Below are 20911 nucleotides of genomic sequence, written 5' to 3' on the forward strand. Positions count from 1 at the left end.
AAATCGTGACATAAATCTATGTTCTATGTTTTTATATTTATTGCCCAAGTTCGAATAAATATTTTGCAAAATAAATATCTACCACTACCATTGTGTGTGCAGCCGAGTAAAATCTGTGTAAACCATGTATATAGAATGTAAACTGTATTTACTCGTATGTTTTGTCACTATTGCACTTTATATTTAAAATTGAGAAAGAGACAAAATATATTTTAGTTTAGAGTATGTTTTACCTTTTTTATAAATAACAGGGTTACTCTTTTGTACGTTCATATAAGCTGGATAAAAGCTATACAGCTACCTACTTTCGTGTAATGCTATGCGAATGGGTATCTTCTCCTCTGGGAACACTTTGGGGATGGTTGCAAGCTCATCAGCGTTCTTTTTGCCTAGGTACGCTACGACTCTAACTTCACCTGGCACTTAGACCTTAGGCATATAAGGATGGTAAGGTCCCCAACACCATCCTTTAATCTTTTATCATAATTAAATAACTAGTTAGTAGGATTATTGCATACGAACTTATGCGATTAAGGTTTATGAAAATTAAACGACCATAAAGTATAATTATAAAAACAATTTATTAAAGAAATATAACAATTCCACGTGAACTGATAAAATACACAAAATTAATTAAATCTAAGTAATAAGTGCAGGCACAGCGTGATTACATCCGAATATTATGAATATAGCGCCTACATAACGGATTTACAATCCGTATAAAGCAGTCTCTGTAATAAATTATGCGATAGCGTGTTTGGTCTGTTTAGGGCATGAGGATTTCGTACTCAGGGAAGCCGAGTTCTTGACCTCCGAAGGAGATGTAGCAGACCCCGTGGGACTGCTGCACCTTGCCCGTGGTGACGCTGCCCTCGTGGCGGACTCTGCCCACGAACAGGGTTTCTCCATCTTCGGATTCTCCTCCTGGGAAGGCTCCAGGGGGCACGTTTGAGCCGCTCGTTGGGACCCAGTTGTTAGGTCCGCCTACCAGCACCTGGGAACGAATCAAGCCACATACATTTTAGCTGTTATCCAAAGTATAAATCTCTATAACTTTCTGACCTATGATCGAGCGACGTAGGAAAAAATAAACTTAACTACTAATGCTACGTGGGCATCATATATAAAAGAAATATATATAAAAGTCGGTATTACATTTTCGTACCTAAGGACAGACTATCCAGCTTGTTACTTTGCCGTTCTTCCCTGGGTTTTTGTTTTTTACATTCCGTTATTTAGCAGTTGTTTCCAACTACGAAAGTGTTTATTCTTCCGTGTTTCCAACCTACGATCGAAGTGTAGAAGTTCGCATATAAGTATGTAAGTAATGTCACGTATTGATTATATCGCATTTATATGTGGAGGCGCCTCCATATAAGAATGTGATAAAACCACTACGTTATAAAATTGTAAGTAAGTAGGCTTATCAATATTTATAAATACCTGATACTCAGGTTTTCCATGTTCTCTTCCTCCCCAAGGCACGTATGCGCATCCGTGGGATGCGACCAGCTTTCCTGGTACAGTGGCGCCCTCGTGCACTGCCCTGGCTACGTAGAGAGGTTCTCCAGACGCGTCTTGGCCTCCGATGACGGCGCCGGGCGGCACTTGGCCTCCGGCAGAGTCAGCCCACACTCCGGCCCCACCAGGGCCTCCATAGCCCGGGGGATTTGCGTACAGAGCTGCGTGCGTAGGCGCAGATGGAGGTGCTGCACATGATAAGAAAAATATTTGTTTTATTACACCTTGATAACAATCGAGTGTTTTAATTAGTGTCAGATTTTAATCAAGTCGCCTAAAGATACATTGATGGATGATGAAAGTGTGCGATTTTAATATGTCCAAATAAACAGATGATTGAATAGAAGAAATTGCATTTCTTCCGGTTATAACGACCAATAAAGATTCAGTAGGTATAATGTATGTATATGGCTGTGGTGCAAGTGCATAATTATAAAACAAGCAAAATAAACATATGGATACAAAAAGTCATCACAATATTGACAGCTAACTAACTATAATATCTAGTACCAGTGCTTAGGTAGCTACTAAGTACTTAAAAAATAGTCATTTTGCTTGCGTGCTCAACACTTCGGCAGATGCAGCGTTTCTTTCGATTTCTGACCAAGAACACCATAGCTTCAATGTGTTCCGATTCTGATTGCTCATCGGATGCATTGCAGAACATGCGTGAAAATAACATGGTATACATAAATTTCTAACACAAAACGTACCCAACGTACAAATGCCAAATCAATAATCCAGAGTGGCGTTGTTAACATCAAACACTGCGCTTTATTAGTTTAGTAAGTTAGTAAAAGTATTGTGTTAGTATGTTTAGATTTTATTAATTATTTTATATACCTTTAACAATTAATATTTTTTTATCGAGAGACAATAGATAGAGAGAAAATGAGAGCTAAAATTAAATGTTAATCTAGTGCAAATAATATTAACATCAGCATATTTTCAACACCAACACCAAAGCACTTTCATTCCCTACTGGCAAACGAGACACTCAACGGATTTGTCCTTGTTTGGAAAAGTGGCTGATTCGCCAGTTGCCTCTTGCGCCATAGCCGGTGCGGACGCCAAAGTGCGTGACAGGGAAGGGGCTGGGGTCCACCCACTCCATCATCACTGCGCCGTCTGACCCTTGACGAACAAGAAGCCTGCCACACTTCCACTCAATTAGGAATTTTCTGAACTCATTCGGATTCATCAATCCAGGCGTCGGGATCGTGACCTACAGAATACAACGATGACTTAATTTTGAAGCGGGCCAGAAAAAACATCACAACGTTCAACACCATTTCCTCATACCTTATCCGGCTTTTCTCTGCAGTTTCTGATGACAGACTGGCTGTTCTCCCAACCACCAAGAATGACTTCGTACATAGGGTTTACTTCACCAGGAGCACTGCCCAAAAGTACGTGGCAGTTGTGTGGTCCGCGATATTCAAATTCCAGTAGTCCGGTAGCCACAGGACCGAATTTATACTCGAGCTTGTCCGGGGTATCGAATTCAGCGCCCTCTGCACCGGTAATAGAATAATCGTGATAATTTTGATCAATCGTTGGGTACATTTTGCGACGACCTTATAAAGAAAAACTTACCTTCAATCTTCCATGAGCCAGATGCTCCCCATCCTGTGCACACACCTACAAAGCCGATCGGGAATGGCTCGGGGTCAGTCCATGAGATGAATGGAATTACTTCATTTTCCCGGCCAGCGGATATGATGCCACCGTCCCATCGTACCCAGAATCCACGGAATTCTCCCCCATTCAATATATCAGGAGTTTCAATTTCTACTTTTTCGGGTTTGGTTCTGTTTCTCCTGATAACACTCTTTGTGTTGCCCCAGCCACCGATGAAGACCTGAAAGTTATAATATAAAAACCTTTTACTACCGCTTATTGGAAACATGCAGTTTCAAAAACACGAGACAATCTTCATAACTTAGGATAAAGTAGAGTAGACTCCAAATAAAAGCTTATGCCAAAAAAGGAGAAGGAAATAGCTACCTCATACATAGGGTCTGATTCTTGTGGGCCTACGGTGAGGGCAATGTGTGCGTCGTTGGCAGCTCGCACTTTGAAGGTAACGGACCCGTGGGCCACGGGGAAGAATTGGTACTGGAGGTTGTCCTCCGTAGCTACATCTGGAAAGAGAAGAATGTGTTTCCGAGACTTGCTTAACTGTAATGACGATATTGTGGGCGAATCTGTTTAAAAATAATGTAAATCAACATTAGTGGCATATGCGATAAAACGATACAAATAATGATATAATCACAATTTATTTTTATCGCAAAAGACGAGAGCTGGTGTTCAATATTTAAATTAGTTTAGTAAAAAATAATAATATGTACCAATAATATATATTTTTTAGGTAAAAAAAGAACGCGAATTGAGTCTTAGGTATTAACGTTTTTAGTATTCTTAAATGTTTACAATTTTTAATAACTAGGTAGTTACTATGTAAATTGATGCTATTAAAACAAATGAATACATTTTCTGTATTAATTTGATACAAATTCAAAACATACCTACAAATTCTACAACAACAAATGTGTATCTAGAATCAGAGAATCGGTACATAAGGCAATCATAAATACTTTTAAGGTAATGACATAGCTGTACTCTCTGCACACTAGCGCGACTTTAACATTTTTATCCATTTTGTTTTATTTCTTAGCGAAGACACAGATTATGTAACACTTCCTTAGCGAAGAATATACCACACTATACTATACAAAGAATTTTTGAAAAAAGTATTATAATTTTCTATAATATAATGTGGTTACAGTAGCCTAAAATTATTTAGTGGCCACCATACATAATAATATTATATATTACGTGAAAACTTTTGATTTTTCACCATGATGATAAAACTGATCTAGTACATACTAATATTATAAATGCGAAAGCCTGTCTCTCGGTCTGTCTGTTCCGCTTTCACGGCTAAACCACTGGACCGATTTTGATGAAATTTGGTATACATATAGTCAAAGGCTGCCGTTTAAATATAGGGTAGATTTTTTTAAATAATCAACCCCCAATTGACTATAATGGGGGGTAAAAGTTTGTGTTCCGCTTTCGCAGAAGCCAGTTTTCTATAATTTTCTTAATTTTGGGAGAGGAACATATTCGGTAGTGGATTCACGATGCTGATTATACCTTTTCCTCCAGACCGGAGCTCGGGATTGCAACAACTACAATTAAATAACAATAAATATCATGCTACATAAAATTTTATTTATTGCTACTTTAAATTCAACATGTAACTTTCCTGACTACTTATTTAGCCAGACGATTGGCTTCCATTTGGGGCAGTCTCCTAACAGCAGGTCTAAATATAGTCTAGCATTTGGTATGCGGCAAGCAACCGCACCCACGTTTCTAAAAGTAACTGGTCGATGTAATCCAGCTGAATACGATCCATTGCTGCGCATTCAAAGGACATATTCAGTGCTACAATAGCACAGGAAGATCGATGTAATCTGTGCTTGTTTGCGTGGACAGTTAGATTATCTAATATGGGCTGCTGATGTCATTCTTTGAAATCAATATTAGCGACCTCGACGAAGTTCTAAAGGACTATATGTCCATTTATTTTCTTAATCGTCTTAAAAAAACAATGCAATGAAGCATCAGTTTGCAAATTCTTTATAATTGGAAAATTAAAGCTTAATTTGCATCAATTTGATACACCTAAAAATTAGGTTTTATTATTTCGTCTTCATGTTATTAGAAACAAGTAGGTAATGAATCTTTGATTGACCACGTAGTATCTAGGTACTTAGTAGAATAAATACTTTATTCATGAAACCTAATGTACCCCTGTGTATTTTTAGAATTAAGTAAATACTTCATTCTTGGAAAATAACTAATTGTAATCAATTTGTAGCAAGTTTAGACACTTTGTCAAACTGTTCATGACTTTAATATTTAAGGAGACTAGCAGTTTACGACTGTATATACTTATTCAACAAATACCTATGCAAAACACGTGCGAATGAATTTTGTTTAGAAACTGTATAAAACAGGCTTGAAATTTTACACCTCTTCGTAAATCAGTAAACAAAAGATGGTCCACAAAATTAAAATTTTATTATAGTATTTCTAGGTATTTATGTATTGTATTCTGCAGAATACCAAGATTGGAAATTTAATGAGTTACATTTTATAGTTTAGATATTTCCAAAGTGATCTTCAAAGCTCGTTACAGTACCTAATTCTTATACTATACTATATATACTCTAATTGAATCAGACACTTCTATGTACACGTCTATAGACATTAGTATTCGCGAAAGTGTTAAATTATGCAGTGGTAGTCCTAAAATGAAGCTGCTTGCATCATTAATTATAAGGCAGGTACCTAGCAAGTCAAATGGCCAGGAATTCCTTGCGAAATTAAGCGGTCGTTAGCACAATTGTAACCACTTTGACTTGTTCGATACAATAAGACAGAGTTGGCCTTTGCTAATAAGGAGATAATTAGTGGCGGATTGTGTCAGGTCAACATCGAGAGTGAAGTAACGGAACGTGTTACCTACTGCAACTGCAAAAGCTGTTTCATAATATACTCCACATTGCAAATTTCGAATACAAGTCGACCACTTTGCTGGCTACCAACTTGCATCGTAGACCAATTACAGATTAGCTGATTGTTAACTTGGGTGTGATACGTTTACTGTTTCATTATGAAATTCTTTATCAGGAGTTCAGTTGTGCCTTTAATTAACAACGAAAAGGAACGCATATAATATCACCAAATTTGAATTGAATTATAATGTAACTGCAAACAAAAATTTTAAAAAAATATTGGAACCATTTTGAAAAGTATTTAATTAAAGTTACTTTTTTAAGGGTACATCTGTCTTTGTAATAACCATAGATAAAAAAAATATATGTAATAACTGTAGAATAAAAGACAATTATGTAAGTTATTCTGTCTGTCCCCAGATGAGTTATTTAAAAAAAGTTCCTCCTGTACTTGTTGAACCAAGTCTTTGATTGACAAACTTAGACATGGCAGTTACTTCACATGCATCCGGCAAAACCGCGGCAAAACAGTACTGAGTCAACTCAAAACAATCTGTTGGAATCACCGTTACCAACAGGGAAGAAAGTTGTTATACTATAATACCAATTAGATTTTTATCAGATGCATATGCACATCAACGGGTTCACTCACCATGATAAAATATATAAGGAATAAAAAAATCTTTAAGCATAAGCTATTCAAATTATGGCCAAGAACCCAATACAATTAAACATAGTACCTATAAATAGGTCGTAACTGAAGACATCAAATCAATAAAAGCCTCTACACCAGTAATGATACAGATCTATAGAACAAGCTCTTTTACATTTGAGAATGTTTAAAAAAAATACTTAAAGGGTCAAGGGTGTAAGTACTTGTATCTCCTATCAAGGGAAATACTAGTACCAGATGTAGTCAGTCAACTATGTAGATTTATGTCTGTTTATATTCAGTTACCTTCAAAGGGTGATGTCATCTTATCTAACAGCTTCTGAGGCGTTCAATAAAAACACGCCAATTAGTGTAGCAGTCGCAGAGATTCTTACTAAAAATAGTATAGTAGAGATAAATTTCTCATTTGACATTCATTAAAAGTTACTTCTAGGCATGTTCTCGTCGGAATGTATAAAAAACCTATAAAAATAACTGAGTGTATTGATTTCTCCGAAATTTATTCGGCGTAACACCACACCCGGTCTTGGCGTTGTGCCAAAAAACTACAGGCTATTATGACATTACTATATCCTAGATCAGCTGAAATGTACCGGCGTTTCGGAATTAACACTACACAAACACTAAAAGTTATATACATTTCAAAAGATTGCTTCAAGTTTGTAGGTTAGGTTAAGATAGTCAAAGATAGCATGGGATAAATAAAAGGCACTTACCTAAAATATTAGCCATGTTAGAGTGTTGTTAACTTCTTTCACAGTAACAGACGTGAGCACTGGATCACTGCTGCTTTAGCACTGGCGAGGCTAGCATCTTCCGCGTCGCGCCGCTTCGACGCCCGCCGGTGATGTCATACCTTGCTTCCACTTTACTAATAAAATTCGGTCCTGTTTTCGTCATTATTACTACTTGATCAAGCTGTGCATTTAAGCCACACAAGGCAATTAAGTATCAAAAACTAAAAAGAGTAATGTCAGCTACGAAATAAAAATAACAATATTTTTCCTAAGGTGACCTTCTCCGTCCACTTCAATGGTCAATGTTCAAAACCATTGAATCAGTAATTATAAATAAGGGTTCACAGATCGTCAATTCAGCATTGAGTTATTAATTTAAACTCACTCATACAACGGTAACGTCACATATTAAAATAATGATGACGCGATAAGCAAAGATGACATCACAACGATTCTGACCTGATGATTAATCAATGCTGATCTACAGTTATATCTAAAGGTCATGAAGTATACTTCATGACCTTTAGATGTTTTTAAACAAAACTGGTACAAAAACATTCGCAACTGCATACCAGATTAGTTGAAAAAAAATGCAGTGTACCTATTATTGAAAATATACCTACGTGCAATGCAAGGTCACAGGCAATACTGCTTTCACGGTGATAAGAAATTACCTTATAAGTGCATAACATAGTCTTTGAACCAAAGCCTTCATATGTCCTTGATAGCATCTTGTTTAAATAAACAATACGTAATAACCTCGGCATCATTGCTATGGTCAAGGTTGCATGACTCACTCCCATACAAACTTTATAGCAGTATACTAACATTTTGGCCTTCATCCGTAGAGGAATAGTTGAGTGACAAACTCATAGGTCATATCGGTCAGGCCAGTGGTATTTAAATGGTTGATTAAAAATGAATCATTGAAATGGCGAGTCAGACGATCGTAACTATGATGTGTGTGTAGCATAGATCAACAAAAATATTTTTTTTACAAATATGTATGTACCTAATTTTTGACACAAGATTTTATTGTTGGCAGAGAGATATTAATGCATTCAATGTGTGACATAAAATCATGTCCGAGCAGTTAACCGTTGAGGAGTTCCCACGTTTGGAGCCATGTACAAAATGTCAGCTCAATCAATTGAAGATATCTGCTTCAAACTTGACTTGCACGATTCCACCCGAGACATAGGGTATAGCGACGTATATTTTAAGTTAAACAAAAGTTTGTAAAAAAGGATAGATGTCAGTATATGATGACGATATGGTTAAAAGTTAGATTAATAACTTATACATAACAAGTACACAATTTTCACAGTACTTAGGTATTGTTAATTTTTATTGATAAAACAACTTAAACCTATGTAAGTACTGAACCTATGTAAGTAATGAACTCAGAGACAAATGCATAAATAGTGCTTAGTTTGTATGAGAGCATTCATTTACCGCAATGAAAACCCAGCAATGTATGCCGAATTAGAATTCGCTACTGTTCCACGATAATATTAGCCAGCATTACATACATCATCGGTTTCAAGATGCACATCACGTATTTTTCATCAAGCAATTTTATTTGTTTTAGTTAAAACAAGACGTTGTGTGTGTTCTTAAATAGAAATTCAGTAGTTTAAGTGCCAAGAATTTTGGAATTATTGATCGTCTCGATCATTGAACTTAGAGAAATGATCAATGACTAATAGTCTGATGATGTGTAAAGTAGGTACTTACTTGTTTAAAATATTACGATAATAATTATAGATATAAAATAGTTTTTGAACTCCTACTGACGGCTTTTTACTCTCTCTATTTCTCTCTCTCTTATGGTCTCGTGTTCTCGGTTGCGAGCTGTGACGCCACGAGACTTGAAGATTCGGCTATGATTTTAACAACAAGGCATCAACATCAATGCATATGAACTGCCATAAGACTAAGTGAGCCCGATATCCACGGGAGGATATGGACAGGTCATATTTTAGGGCGCTACCAGACATCACAAATAACACGTTTTCTATCAGAAGTAATCACTTAATCTCACGGTCCCAGGTGATCTGTTCACCCACAAGTTTCCTATGTTCCGTTTCTCGTTTATTCAACATTTGTTTACAAGTAAAAATTCAGTAATTTTTTCGTCACAAAACTTGAAGTGACAGCATTGTTGCATTCGGAGCGTAGTACACAGTTTCCTCGTAGCTGCTACGCCGTAGTGGACATCTAGTACCTTGAATAGAATGTGCTACGCGTGCTACGACTGTCTACGACATTTCGATATTTGTATAGGTAATTTATTGTGACTTTTCTTGACCGCGCTATTGTTAGTAAAATAATTACTGTCGAATTTGGAAAGGTTAAAATTACATTCAACTCCCAAACGGAAAGAGTTAGAGGCGAAACGTGTGGATGCTATATTCGTTTTTATATTACTCTAATGCCAGCTCCACACTTTCGCCGAACTCGAACACGAGATGCCGACGCGAATGCGAGAACATCGCGTAGTTAGAGTGCTTTTATTTCGAACCCGCCAAAGTTTGGCAAACTGTTGGACGACAGTGTAGAGCCGGCATAAAGTTTTCTGCAGTAAGTTTTTAGTAAGTATATTTCAAGTAGTTACGCGCTATGCTAACATACGCTCGTAGCGCCATCTTGTAGGCGTTTGCACTGTTATATCGTAGTGCAAATAGCAACTGATAGCCACAACAGCAGGATGGTTGATGCTTTGTTTTTATTAGTGGTAATGTAGCTTTTATTTAGATGTCACTATTTAAAATTTATTTCGATTATTTTTCTCAAATAGTTTGCCCACTTGCCCACTGTAGAGTTTATTCCCATTGCTCAGTTTCGCTGCGGCATCCTCCGTCATGTTGTCAGTTTGTATGAGAGTTTTTATTTACTGCAATGAAGAACCAGCAATGTATGCCGAATATGCCAAGTCCAGCGACAGTAGAACTAGGCCGGCATAATAATTTCTTACATTGCACATTTCAATTTATCTTAAGAGAAAAAGCTTATGGCTCTATGGCAAACAAATAAATTAAAAGTTATAACAATAAAGTTGATCCCGTTACGGTCGGTCATTCATTGTTCAAGGTTCCATTGTTAATAGGGGATGTGAAATAAAATAAAAATAATACAGATAGCGGGTATACTGTCCGATTGCGTGTCACTGATTATGTTAAAGCAGGAACTTAGAATAGCACTCATGTAAATACCATATAAGTATCTCCTATATGGAGTAATGCAACGAAAAAGCCATCTTTTAATTGAATGAAATGTTACTTGAATTATTATTATGCGTAAATAGATAATTGTACAACATTATCTCTTGCCATACTCCGCCAGGAGTATGGCAAGAGATAATGTTTTTGGTTGGCACATTGAAAAGGGATTCTTAGTTCTGTACTTCACTGTGTTTTGTGATAGTGACGTATGGCGTTTGGTGTTACTCCGTTATTGTGTCCGCGGGGTGAGGGGTAGGTCGGTACTGGCTCTCATTTTCAACCCTCCTGCTGCACGTGTTTTGGACCCTACTAAGGATAAAATAAAAATATTGAATTTGTTATCTGTTATGAAAGGGCTATTATATAAATTAATAATATATATAAGCAAAATTATTTTAGTTTTCTCGAAAATACTCCGTTTTGAAAATATTCTAAATATTATAGAAATATATCTAATGGTTTATTAACCTAAATAATAGGTTTGGCAATGTAAATCGATTCTAAATCCTATATTTAATGTATGTAATAAGTAGGATTCTCAAAGAGAAAAACCCTTTATCGAAACTCGTTATTCACAACCTGTGCTAAAATAAAAACGGTTTCCTTTAAATTAACTATAGGTTTTTATTACATAACCCTGTAAATCTACGACGGAGAACACTGTGCACTGAAGACAAAGCGCGTTGCTGTCTTTTAAACTATCGAATAAATAATACCATAAATGTATATCCTTTCCAAAAATATATCTACTTATAATATAATATTGTGAGCTCAAAACTAATTTAAATAAAAAATGAAAATTAAAACTTAAAAATGTATAATGTAAATACTGAGAAAACTATCAGTGTATATAATTATTTGTGAATTTTCTTGAAATAAAAAATTTAAGCCAAATATTAGCTCAAACCTAATTTAAAATAGGTACCATAATCTTCCGGAGAAATGCCAAACTACGTAGTTATAATATAGTGGATTGAACTTTTACGATGTCATATCTTTAATCAATCTAATCTAAATCTAGGTTAGAATCTATCCTTCATCCTTTATACCAAAAATTACTACAGTGTCAATGAACCCTTTATCCAGAGACAACAGCGGCTATTCCGTAGTCTTATTTCTACCTTGAAGTCTGAACTCAATAATATCGATAATGCACAGAACAGATCATTAGTTCAAATAGTTTTCACGAGATGAGAAAGAAGAAAAAAATCAGCGTGGCATAAAAAACGATTTTGAGCTACCATCTGCGCTAGGGCAGCTGTCGGCGCACGCGCATTTTTGACAATAGTCCCGATCAATGAACTCGCGACCCCTGCCCTAGCTGCACCCTTCGGATAGGGCTGCGTCCACTGAGCTATCGCGAACAAGGTTTCTATTTAGCCACATGTATGCAGAGAATCAATAGGGTATTGTGAGCAGTCTTTGAAGTCATTATTAAACATTGTTTAAATTTATAATTGTTGAATTTATAAACGGATGGACTTAGCTGAAGCGGAGTTGCGGAGCCCATGCTTTTAATCAGAAATGCTCTTCTTAACGAAAATTGTTCATTTAGTCCAACAGATTTAAAAGGCACAAGACAAAATTTTATTTTACTGATTCTTAATTTATCCTGAGTCGTATCTCAGTTTCGCTTACCTACTTTAAGCACACAAGTTGAAACCTTATGAATATATCCATTTCATAAGGTTTCAACTTGTGTGCTTAAAGTAGGTAAGCAAAACAAAAGTTGCAAATTTCTGGAAGTAAATTCTTAAAATCAATCTTGTGTATAATCTAAGTTGCAACAACCCTATGGACCAGGTAAGCACATAGGTAGTGACGGGTCTCAGAGATAGTTTGGGGTACAGACAGTTCTATTATTAACAACGGAACAGCTGATCTGTACAACTTTATTTGAGAAACGAACAGCAGCTGATGTTTTGGGAAATATGTTTAGCTACAAAAATATAAATATTCTTTTCTCGATAGTTAGATTTAGTAGATTCATGGTCAGCATTTTGGTCATAATTATACCCACACCACAATCAAATATCATGGCTTAATGACACAAAAAGAAGCACAAATTACTTAAGTAGTAGGAAATTCGAAGAAAATACCGGTAAATTTATTTTGAACTTATATCTATGTAAGTAATATGCTTTGCGTTTCAAATAAATGATTAGTATTGTAGGGCTAGGCTTTAAGAATTTACCATAACACACAATTTCTTAAATCTTTATTCTCTTTTCACACTTATTATTATTTCAATTGTTTTAATACAATTTATTTTTTTACCAGCAATGAACAAGGTAGGAAAGGTGTTGCATTAAATTAAACAAACTACTATGACTATGAAGAGGAAAGGAAGTGATTGGTTTTGGTTCCACATATTTTGCTCGACAATGCGCTTCCCACAGTGTTCGTCTGCGCCCGCGTCGTTTCCTTTCCTGTCGATATCCGATGCTGATCTATATAGGTATACCTACCTACTATATAGATTAAAACTTTTGTTACATAAAATTTTCTACACAAATACTTATAATAAACTAGAACTTAACTTCTACATGCAGTATATGTCGATAGAGGTAAAGATGGAACAGTATGTGTAATAACGCTGAATTTTCAGATAATCGCTGGTATTAAAATATTTAAGAAAGTTTCTACATATACCATCCGTTTGGTTTCAGTGTAGCCATGATCAACAACAAAAAGTCTGCGCAGTAAAAAAGTTTTGTTCTCTTGCCTATGTTATCGGCAAATTGAATACAAATCAAGTGATTACAATACATGTTTACCATTATTACCTAAATCACTTGTACAATAGCGTACTTTACTGATATGTAATTATTACACCGAAGTTGTTGAATATTGGTCTGTCAAATTGGAATTAATCGTTTTAATTAGGTTTCAATTAGGTTTTATTTCAGTAGTGAGTAAAAATCCTGGAACTGTGATAACGAGGCATATCATTACGTATGAGTTGTGGAGGGTAGCAGGCAGGCAGTAGGGCACCCGGCGCGCCACGCATGTGGCGGAGCCCGGCGCATCTGGTGGCGAAGGGGGGCGCGGGGGCTAAAATTAGTAGCGGCCGCCACGTGCGCCCGGCGTACCCGCGCTGCGGCTCAGTCCGCGTTCAACCACCACGACGAACGCTCGTGCACCAACCCTAGCGTTCGCAAGAACCACACGCACTCGCGAACTCGAAGCCCGCACCAGCGGCAGTGACAGTGTCCCAGTGAGCCACGGTGGCCGGCGCGACGGAGGCGGTTCAAGGCATGTTGATGGCGGGCGCCCTGCCGGCCGAGCCCGAGGGGCTGCTGGCTCTCAGCGCGTTGCCCGGACAGAAGGACACCACCTGGACTAAACTCTTTGTCGGTGGCCTCCCATACCACACCACGGACAAAAGCCTCCGGGAACACTTCGCGGTCTATGGCGACATCGAAGAAGCAGTTGTCATCACAGACAGACAGACCAGCAAAAGCAGAGGATACGGCTTTGTAAGGCTTTTTTTTTTCAATATAATTGACACGTAAACTGTAGGTTTATTGCCTGTGCGCAACTCGTGCTTCTGAAACAGCCGTCCATATCGCGCCGGTCGCGTTATCGCCATACCTACCGCGCACCTAACTACCGGAGACCACTGTATAGTACACGTATCGCGAAATTACATCAAACACGGAAGTTGTGCTCTGTACGCAGGTGTACCTACTATACATGACAATTCAGCATTCATTCAATTTAGGAGAAACTTAATTTTGCGCTTTTTATGACCATATTTCCCAAAACTCCGTGATTTAGAAGTTTTGCATGCACAAACTTCATTTGAACTTGAGGTAGGACCAACAAAAAATCAGACAACACAGAGAGAAATAGAGAAAAAATACAACAATAAAATTAAAACGTTTTTTAGATACACGTTTAAGTGTAGAGGGAGATTATGTGGTACTTTTATAATTTCTTTCGGCTTAGATATTTTGATAAAATTAACAAATTCGTCGAACAGATGCGAGAAATGGTCGAAATAATTTCAAAGTGCGTGGAGAATAATAAAGTTTGAGGCTTTTTGTATCGTGGGCAGGGGCTCGTGGGAAATGAATCACAACCCCATTTTCAATTCGCGCTGGGGTCGCAGAGCCTGAGGGAGGGTTCCCTAGCACCCTCCCTGTGACATTCAGATCGCATAATCGCAGTGCATCGCCACAGTACGTGCAGTACTTAGAGACGCCACGCCACAATAGCGACGCGAATCCAAGGCTAACTAAATTACTCAGCGAAAGTTTGTGTTTGCACTGGACAGCAACTTAAGGTAGCTGCTGAAAGATAATTTTCTAAGATTCCTTCATGTTTTCAGTGAACCTACAGTTGAGATAAAATATCAGATGAAGACTAAACAAAACATTGTAACCTAGTTCGTCTTCTAAAGTAGATTAGTAAAGAAATTCGTGAAGTTACATTAAATTTTAATGGATATTGTAGGCTCCAAGATTGAGCCCTGTAGCATACCTCAGGCAGTTTTAAAATAATCACAAAGCAAAGTTTTGGAGAATGTTTAGACATCTAGCAACTTGTTGTCGAGCTGAAAAGTTACGAATGATTTGATAAATATTTGTATATATAACCAAGAATTGCAGTGAATTCATGAATTTATCATCGAATTCATTCGCTCATGGTTGAACGAAGCATACATAGCATAATGGTTACAATTTCTATGGAACCAAGCATTGCATTCTTACGTAATTTAGAAAATATAAACTGTTGGGTATTATGCGCTTCAGTACGATTGTGCTGTAGACATAAGTTATTTTTGCATACTTTTTTACTTGTTAATACACCTAAGATGTGTACGCAATGAAAGGGTATGAAATTTGGTATTTTACGTGCCGAGAATTTGAAAATCAAACAATAGTTAAAGCAACCTCTTAATCTTTTGAACAATACAATATACAGGTTTGGGTTTATTGTACCTAATAATATCAAAAATAATTATATCAAGAAGATTAATTATAAAAAAAAGCCACTTTTAACTACTAGAATTAATGCTAGATTGCAGGGTGATGCTTAAGGTAATCGTAATAAAGACAAGTTGGTCAGCAATATTTTTTGTGGACTGTACCGTGTGTGCTGGCCTGAGACTTGTTGAACCACTTGTTCAAAACAATAGACGGTAATCCAATATGCTACGGGATGCATCCACGGAGGCGCATTCACGTAACGACTCGCTACACTATGTCCTTCTAAATAAATAAAAAAACTAAATCCTCGGAGTTAGAAATTACCATTGGAATTTAAGAGGCAAAAATATTGATATATAGACTATTTTAGCCAAATTATTGTGAGTGTGATTCTGAAGTTTAAATTTGCTAGAAGGGCCTGTGATGGTCTACTTAATGAACAAATGCTTTGTTGGAATTTGACAATTGATCTTTTTGATAGAACGTTAGTATAGTGTAGTCTTCAGAAAGCGTAAAAGTATACGTTATCTAATGCTTTTTAAGTACCCAGATTATATACATACGTAGTTACGAAAATAGTTGACAACATCTTTGATGGCATCAGACCTTCAAATCAATTTCTGGAACTAATGGGAATTTAGCCCTCTCGCAACGAAATTAATGATTGTGAAATATAACTGTCACAATCACAGTTTGTCATCTTTTGGCAACATTTCGGAAGATATTAGTGTTTAAGTATATTGAAATAATACTAATTATTACAGACGACACGCTTAGTTAATTAATTCTGAGAATTTAGAATATGGACGATATTACAGTCAATGTATATCTCTTTATATATATTTCTTTTATCTATGGTATTCCTGATATAACAAATTGAGTGTAATTTATTCAATCGTTCGGTGATGCCTTAATTTATCTGTTTAGTAGCTAATTTATTCGAAATATCATAAAATTTTGTCTTCCCTGAGCTGAAATCTTATTACTTGGTCTTATTACTTAATCTTACTACTTATATCTTGTTAATACTTTATACACTTAAACCTTCCCCAGGAATCATACCATTTATTAAAAAGACCCGCATCAAAATCCGAAGGATAATAAGATAAGGAAAGCGACTTTGTTTTATAGTATGTAGTAATGATGAACAGTTTGGCTTATTTTAATAAAATTATTGAAGGTACTAGGATTTAATTTTTTAAATTTAATTAAAATTTGAATATTATCATTATGGTTACTTAGAAATACTGATTTTACTAGTAATATGTTCGTACTTCTGTATAATCATCGTATAATATATAAGTATGTACATAACCACGTAAGAAGAAAAAATAAATTAAAATTTAATTGAAATGGTATCTGAAACTAGTGCCCTGCCTTTTGTTTGGAAAAATGTAACTGAGATACCTACTGCCCATTTATATAACTGCAGTGCATGACTTCATGGTTCTGTATGTGTCTCTGATATTAAAAAATATTTATCTTTCTAATACTGGACTTTGTCAGTCTGACAAATAATTTACATTTGTATCTAGTAATATTTACTTAAAAGTTTACTAATTGAAATTGGTGTTTGGACATTACCCTTGCTAGCTAATATTACTTGTGTATAATTTTTAGCTATATCGATATCAAAGGTAATAAATGGAATACTATAATCGAATATCTACAGTAGTAAAAAATACCAGCGAATTACTGGGTCACTAACTAATAAATGATATAACAGAGTGATAAGTTATCAAACGAAACCTTGATAATTATAGTATCTGTTGGTTTTGATCACAGAAATCTAAAAATTATATAGAACAACCCAAATGTTATGCCAAAAATATATGAAAGTGATTTTGTGATTTGATAATTATTTTTAAAAAAGTTTGATATAAAAAATGTCGGCTCGAATTTAACCCTTGGTCATCCTTAGTCACGACAGGTCTCCTTCTATTATTATAACTTAAAAAAAGAATGATGTCCGTTCGAATATGCCGCCCGCCTCCCTGTCATATACTAGTACATTACACGGAGCCTATCCTATGATATTTTAAGTAATGTAATTTCAAATATAAGCATTATATGATCATCATAATGTGAGGAGCACTCTTCCTTGAGTCGACAAAATTCTATCAAACTAAAAAAAACAAATTTATATTACTGTGGTTTTGATAGAGTTGCAATTGATAGGATATGCACTATCTTATCTATTTTCATATTAGTTACCTGATTGTCTAGCGTATGATAAAGCAATTGTTTAATAAACTTCCTCAATATTATATGTATTATGGCGTTATAATTTTTGTGTATTTTGCAAGTATTCAATTTCATTTATTAATCTCGCTCGTGTTATTTATCGTGCTAATAAAATAAAATAAAAATTATTTTATGGTGTAAGATAGATGAAAACTTGATCACGCCATCATATTAAAACAAACAACATGAATTGAATATATACAATTTGATGAACTTATTTATTGATGGTTGAAACTGAACCACAGAAAGAGACAATTTCAATAATATTTTACGATAAATACAAGATATTAATCAGCTTCTAAATGGAAATACCTGATGAAGACTCGTGATAGAATCAAAGTGAAAATAAACTGGTAATATTCAGGAGGCGTGGCGGGGGAGGCTGGGCGTCTCGGAATTAGGCACGCCTTTGCTACCACGCTACCTACTGCGTAGACGGCGTAATATATTGCACCTTCGAATTTTAAAATTATTCTTATGGAGTCTTGCTACGAAACTCTACGCCGTAGACGTCCATATGTTTTTCATCTTACTTGTTTCGGCCTTTGTTGTGTTGAATATTACGTATCTGCTACGAAAACGTCTACGACGTAGTAGACCAGATTTAATTGCAACAAAACTATTATTTTAAATTTTGGATGCTTTTTTGTAGAGCATAATAAACACGGAGCCTGTGCTATGATATTGTAAGTAATATAATTTCACATAAACGCATTGAAATTATCATCATAATGTGAATAGTATGATATATTTTCTGAATATGAAATATTATTATCCACTTGTATTGTAGGAATGCTATTGTCATCAAAGCTATGCGTGTATGTGTGAGTGTAGTACAATAGGTATCTATATTATTGAAATGAATTTAATAGTACATAATTGTATGTTTGCTTAGATAGTCATTGGTACTTATTTATTAAAATACTTAAAATTGTTATATAAAGTGTTGTTGGAGTTGTAATCGCAATTTAGAATGGCAATCGTGATTATTTTCTTATGTATGTGAATATTGTTATAGTACGTTTTGTAGCAGTAGTAATCTTACATTTAATGGGCGCCAGATATTTTGACAGGACGGCTTGGCATGGCAGCTTAATTTTTATTCAACAAAACATACATTTAATTTACATGTTTAATAAAGTAACTATTAACTATATGTTAAAGCTAGTAATTTTCTACGGAGGTGGAAATTTCGTTCTGGAAGAAGTGTTAATAATTATAATTGTCTACGTGTGTCTGTCTGTGGGTTTGTCCTTCTTTCACGTCAAAACGGAGGTATTGATTAAAGTGATTTGTGTGTTGAGATAGTTGGAAGGGTGACACAGACCACATATATCAAATAAATAATGCAATTACATTATACTCATAAGTAGAAATCGTCAATTAAATACTTAATAGTATGACATCGCATCGTTAATAACAATTACTAATGTCCCACCTCCCAACGGTACAGAAGGTAGGCTATTGTGTACTCGCTGTAACTTCCTGCCTCGATTGTTAGCAGTTTGTTTAATTTTCCGAGTCTTCATAGACAAACGGTTCATATCGCCAAACTCGGATAGATGCAGACGCGAACGATCTTTTTTTAACCCTGAATAAATAAGTTTATAAATATTTGTAATAAATACACAATGAAATAAATTCCATTACAAAATACTTCTATGAGAAACTTATTTTAGCTACAAATAGTTATGATATCGAGTTAGACTTTATGCAAATCTGTGGTGTTTAGTAACATTATACAATTTACTAAACTTTAGCTCATGAAACGTCTAATGTTTACCAACAATCTGTAACCACATTCTCGTTACTCGATTAGTTTAATTGCGTTCGAAGTTCATTTCTTTTATTCATAATAGATTACTTATTCAGTGGTAAAAAGAGGGTGGCGAGGAGGGGAATAGATACAAATCACTTTTTGCTTCTGTAATAATTGGAAGACTGCTTACTATATTATATATATTGCTTACTTATCAACTTACCTTACCTTTAATTTTATTCTCTTGGGATATGTTCGTCTTCGCCATAATCATTACTAGATAGTATAAAACAAAGTCGTTTCCCTCTGTCTGTCTATTCCGATGTATGCTTATATATTTAAAACTACGCAACGTATTATGCGTTTTATTTAATAGATCGTGATTCAAGAGGAATGTTTAGGCGTACCTACCTATCTGATTTGTTATTGTTTTACCCAAGCGAAGCCGGACCTACCTAACGAATGAAGTAGGCACAGTCGCGGATCCAAAGTTTACGATGGGCATGCCTGTGTGTCGCAAAAAAGAAATAAATTACCAGAACAAATTTTCAGTCAGTCAGTTTTCAAAAATGTTATGCATATAACCCAAAGGTGCACCGGTGGCACATAAAAGCGAATGCGCTCGGGCTAGCTTTTAAATATAAAGATATGATAAAGACCTAGATATCAAATGAAATTTGCTACGTTTTTACTACGAAGAAACTAAGTATATGTATAAATATCAATCATAGAACTTTCGTTGACTGTTACCACACCCTTTCGACGGGCTGGATCCGCGCCTGAATAAGCAATCAATACCATATTCGGTTATCGCGTACCTAACTCGGATTTCAACGGTTCCATAAACAACATTATACTGGGTTTTGATAGCATGCTTGGGTTCTGACCAAAACAAATTGAATTTTTTCACTTAGTTTAACATACCGCTAGTTCAGAGTAATTTAAACAAACATTATACCTAATAATTATTATTATCATATTTATTCATCTATTAGAATGTACGTATGTATGTTTATTATGAGGAACTCGATATGGCACAGTGGTTCACGCGCTCGGCGATACTACTCGTATAGTCAAGACACTTTCGTAATTCGGTAATACGATGGGTGATCAAAAATGTATAACTCGAGCTCCTCCGTGCATCGGAAGTCCTGGCTGTATAATTGTATTGCTGTATAATGTCGGGCCTGCGTGGTGGGTCCATGACCATGGCCCAAACTCCCGATTCATCCACAAGCAGTGCTCAAGCAGTGAAGACATCAAAATGGCTGATTTTGACTACCTGCA

The 20911-nt window shown here is 35.7% G+C and overlaps 2 protein-coding genes across 4 annotated transcripts in view; one reads left to right on the forward strand and one right to left on the reverse strand.

The window, feature by feature from the left end:
• Nucleotides 1–562: 562 nt before the first annotated feature.
• Nucleotides 563–7924, reverse strand: LOC128679486 (uncharacterized). Of its 2 annotated transcripts, XM_053761768.1 has the most exons (7): nt 7443–7601; nt 3529–3665; nt 3118–3382; nt 2824–3035; nt 2524–2746; nt 1444–1709; nt 563–994 (listed from the first exon to the last, which is right to left on the reverse strand). In XM_053761768.1, exons 1-7 carry the CDS (start codon nt 7456–7458, stop codon nt 767–769), a joined length of 1347 nt encoding a protein of 448 aa, XP_053617743.1. In that variant the 5' UTR covers nt 7459–7601; the 3' UTR covers nt 563–766. The 2 variants fall into 2 exon arrangements, with proteins under 2 accessions (XP_053617743.1, XP_053617747.1); XM_053761772.2 differs by lacking the exons at nt 2524–2746; nt 2824–3035 and having other exon boundaries at nt 7443–7924.
• A 5785-nt stretch (nt 7925–13709) lies between these two features.
• Nucleotides 13710–20911, forward strand: part of LOC128681939 (RNA-binding protein 24-B-like) — a 28480-nt gene continuing 21278 nt past the window's right edge. Inside the window, exon 1 of one of the 2 annotated variants that reach the window (XM_053766281.2) lies at nt 13710–14166. In XM_053766281.2, the coding sequence (XP_053622256.1) occupies nt 13945–14166 (222 nt within the window). In that variant the 5' untranslated portion in view covers nt 13710–13944. The remainder of the gene's footprint in view (nt 14167–20911) is intronic. The other variant, XM_053766290.2, reaches the window with a different exon arrangement.

This window comes from Plodia interpunctella, chromosome 2 (genome assembly GCF_027563975.2).
Source record: "Plodia interpunctella isolate USDA-ARS_2022_Savannah chromosome 2, ilPloInte3.2, whole genome shotgun sequence".
Taxonomy (NCBI): domain Eukaryota; kingdom Metazoa; phylum Arthropoda; class Insecta; order Lepidoptera; family Pyralidae; genus Plodia; species Plodia interpunctella.

Coding starts and splice junctions, on each gene's coding strand:
- LOC128679486 (XM_053761768.1), bottom strand. Junction 3,036..3,117: donor TGGCTCATGGAAGATTGAAG/GTAAGTTTTTCT, acceptor TTACCGGTGCAG/AGGGCGCTGAATTCGATACC. Junction 2,747..2,823: donor GCAGAGAAAAGCCGGATAAG/GTATGAGGAAAT, acceptor TGTATTCTGTAG/GTCACGATCCCGACGCCTGG.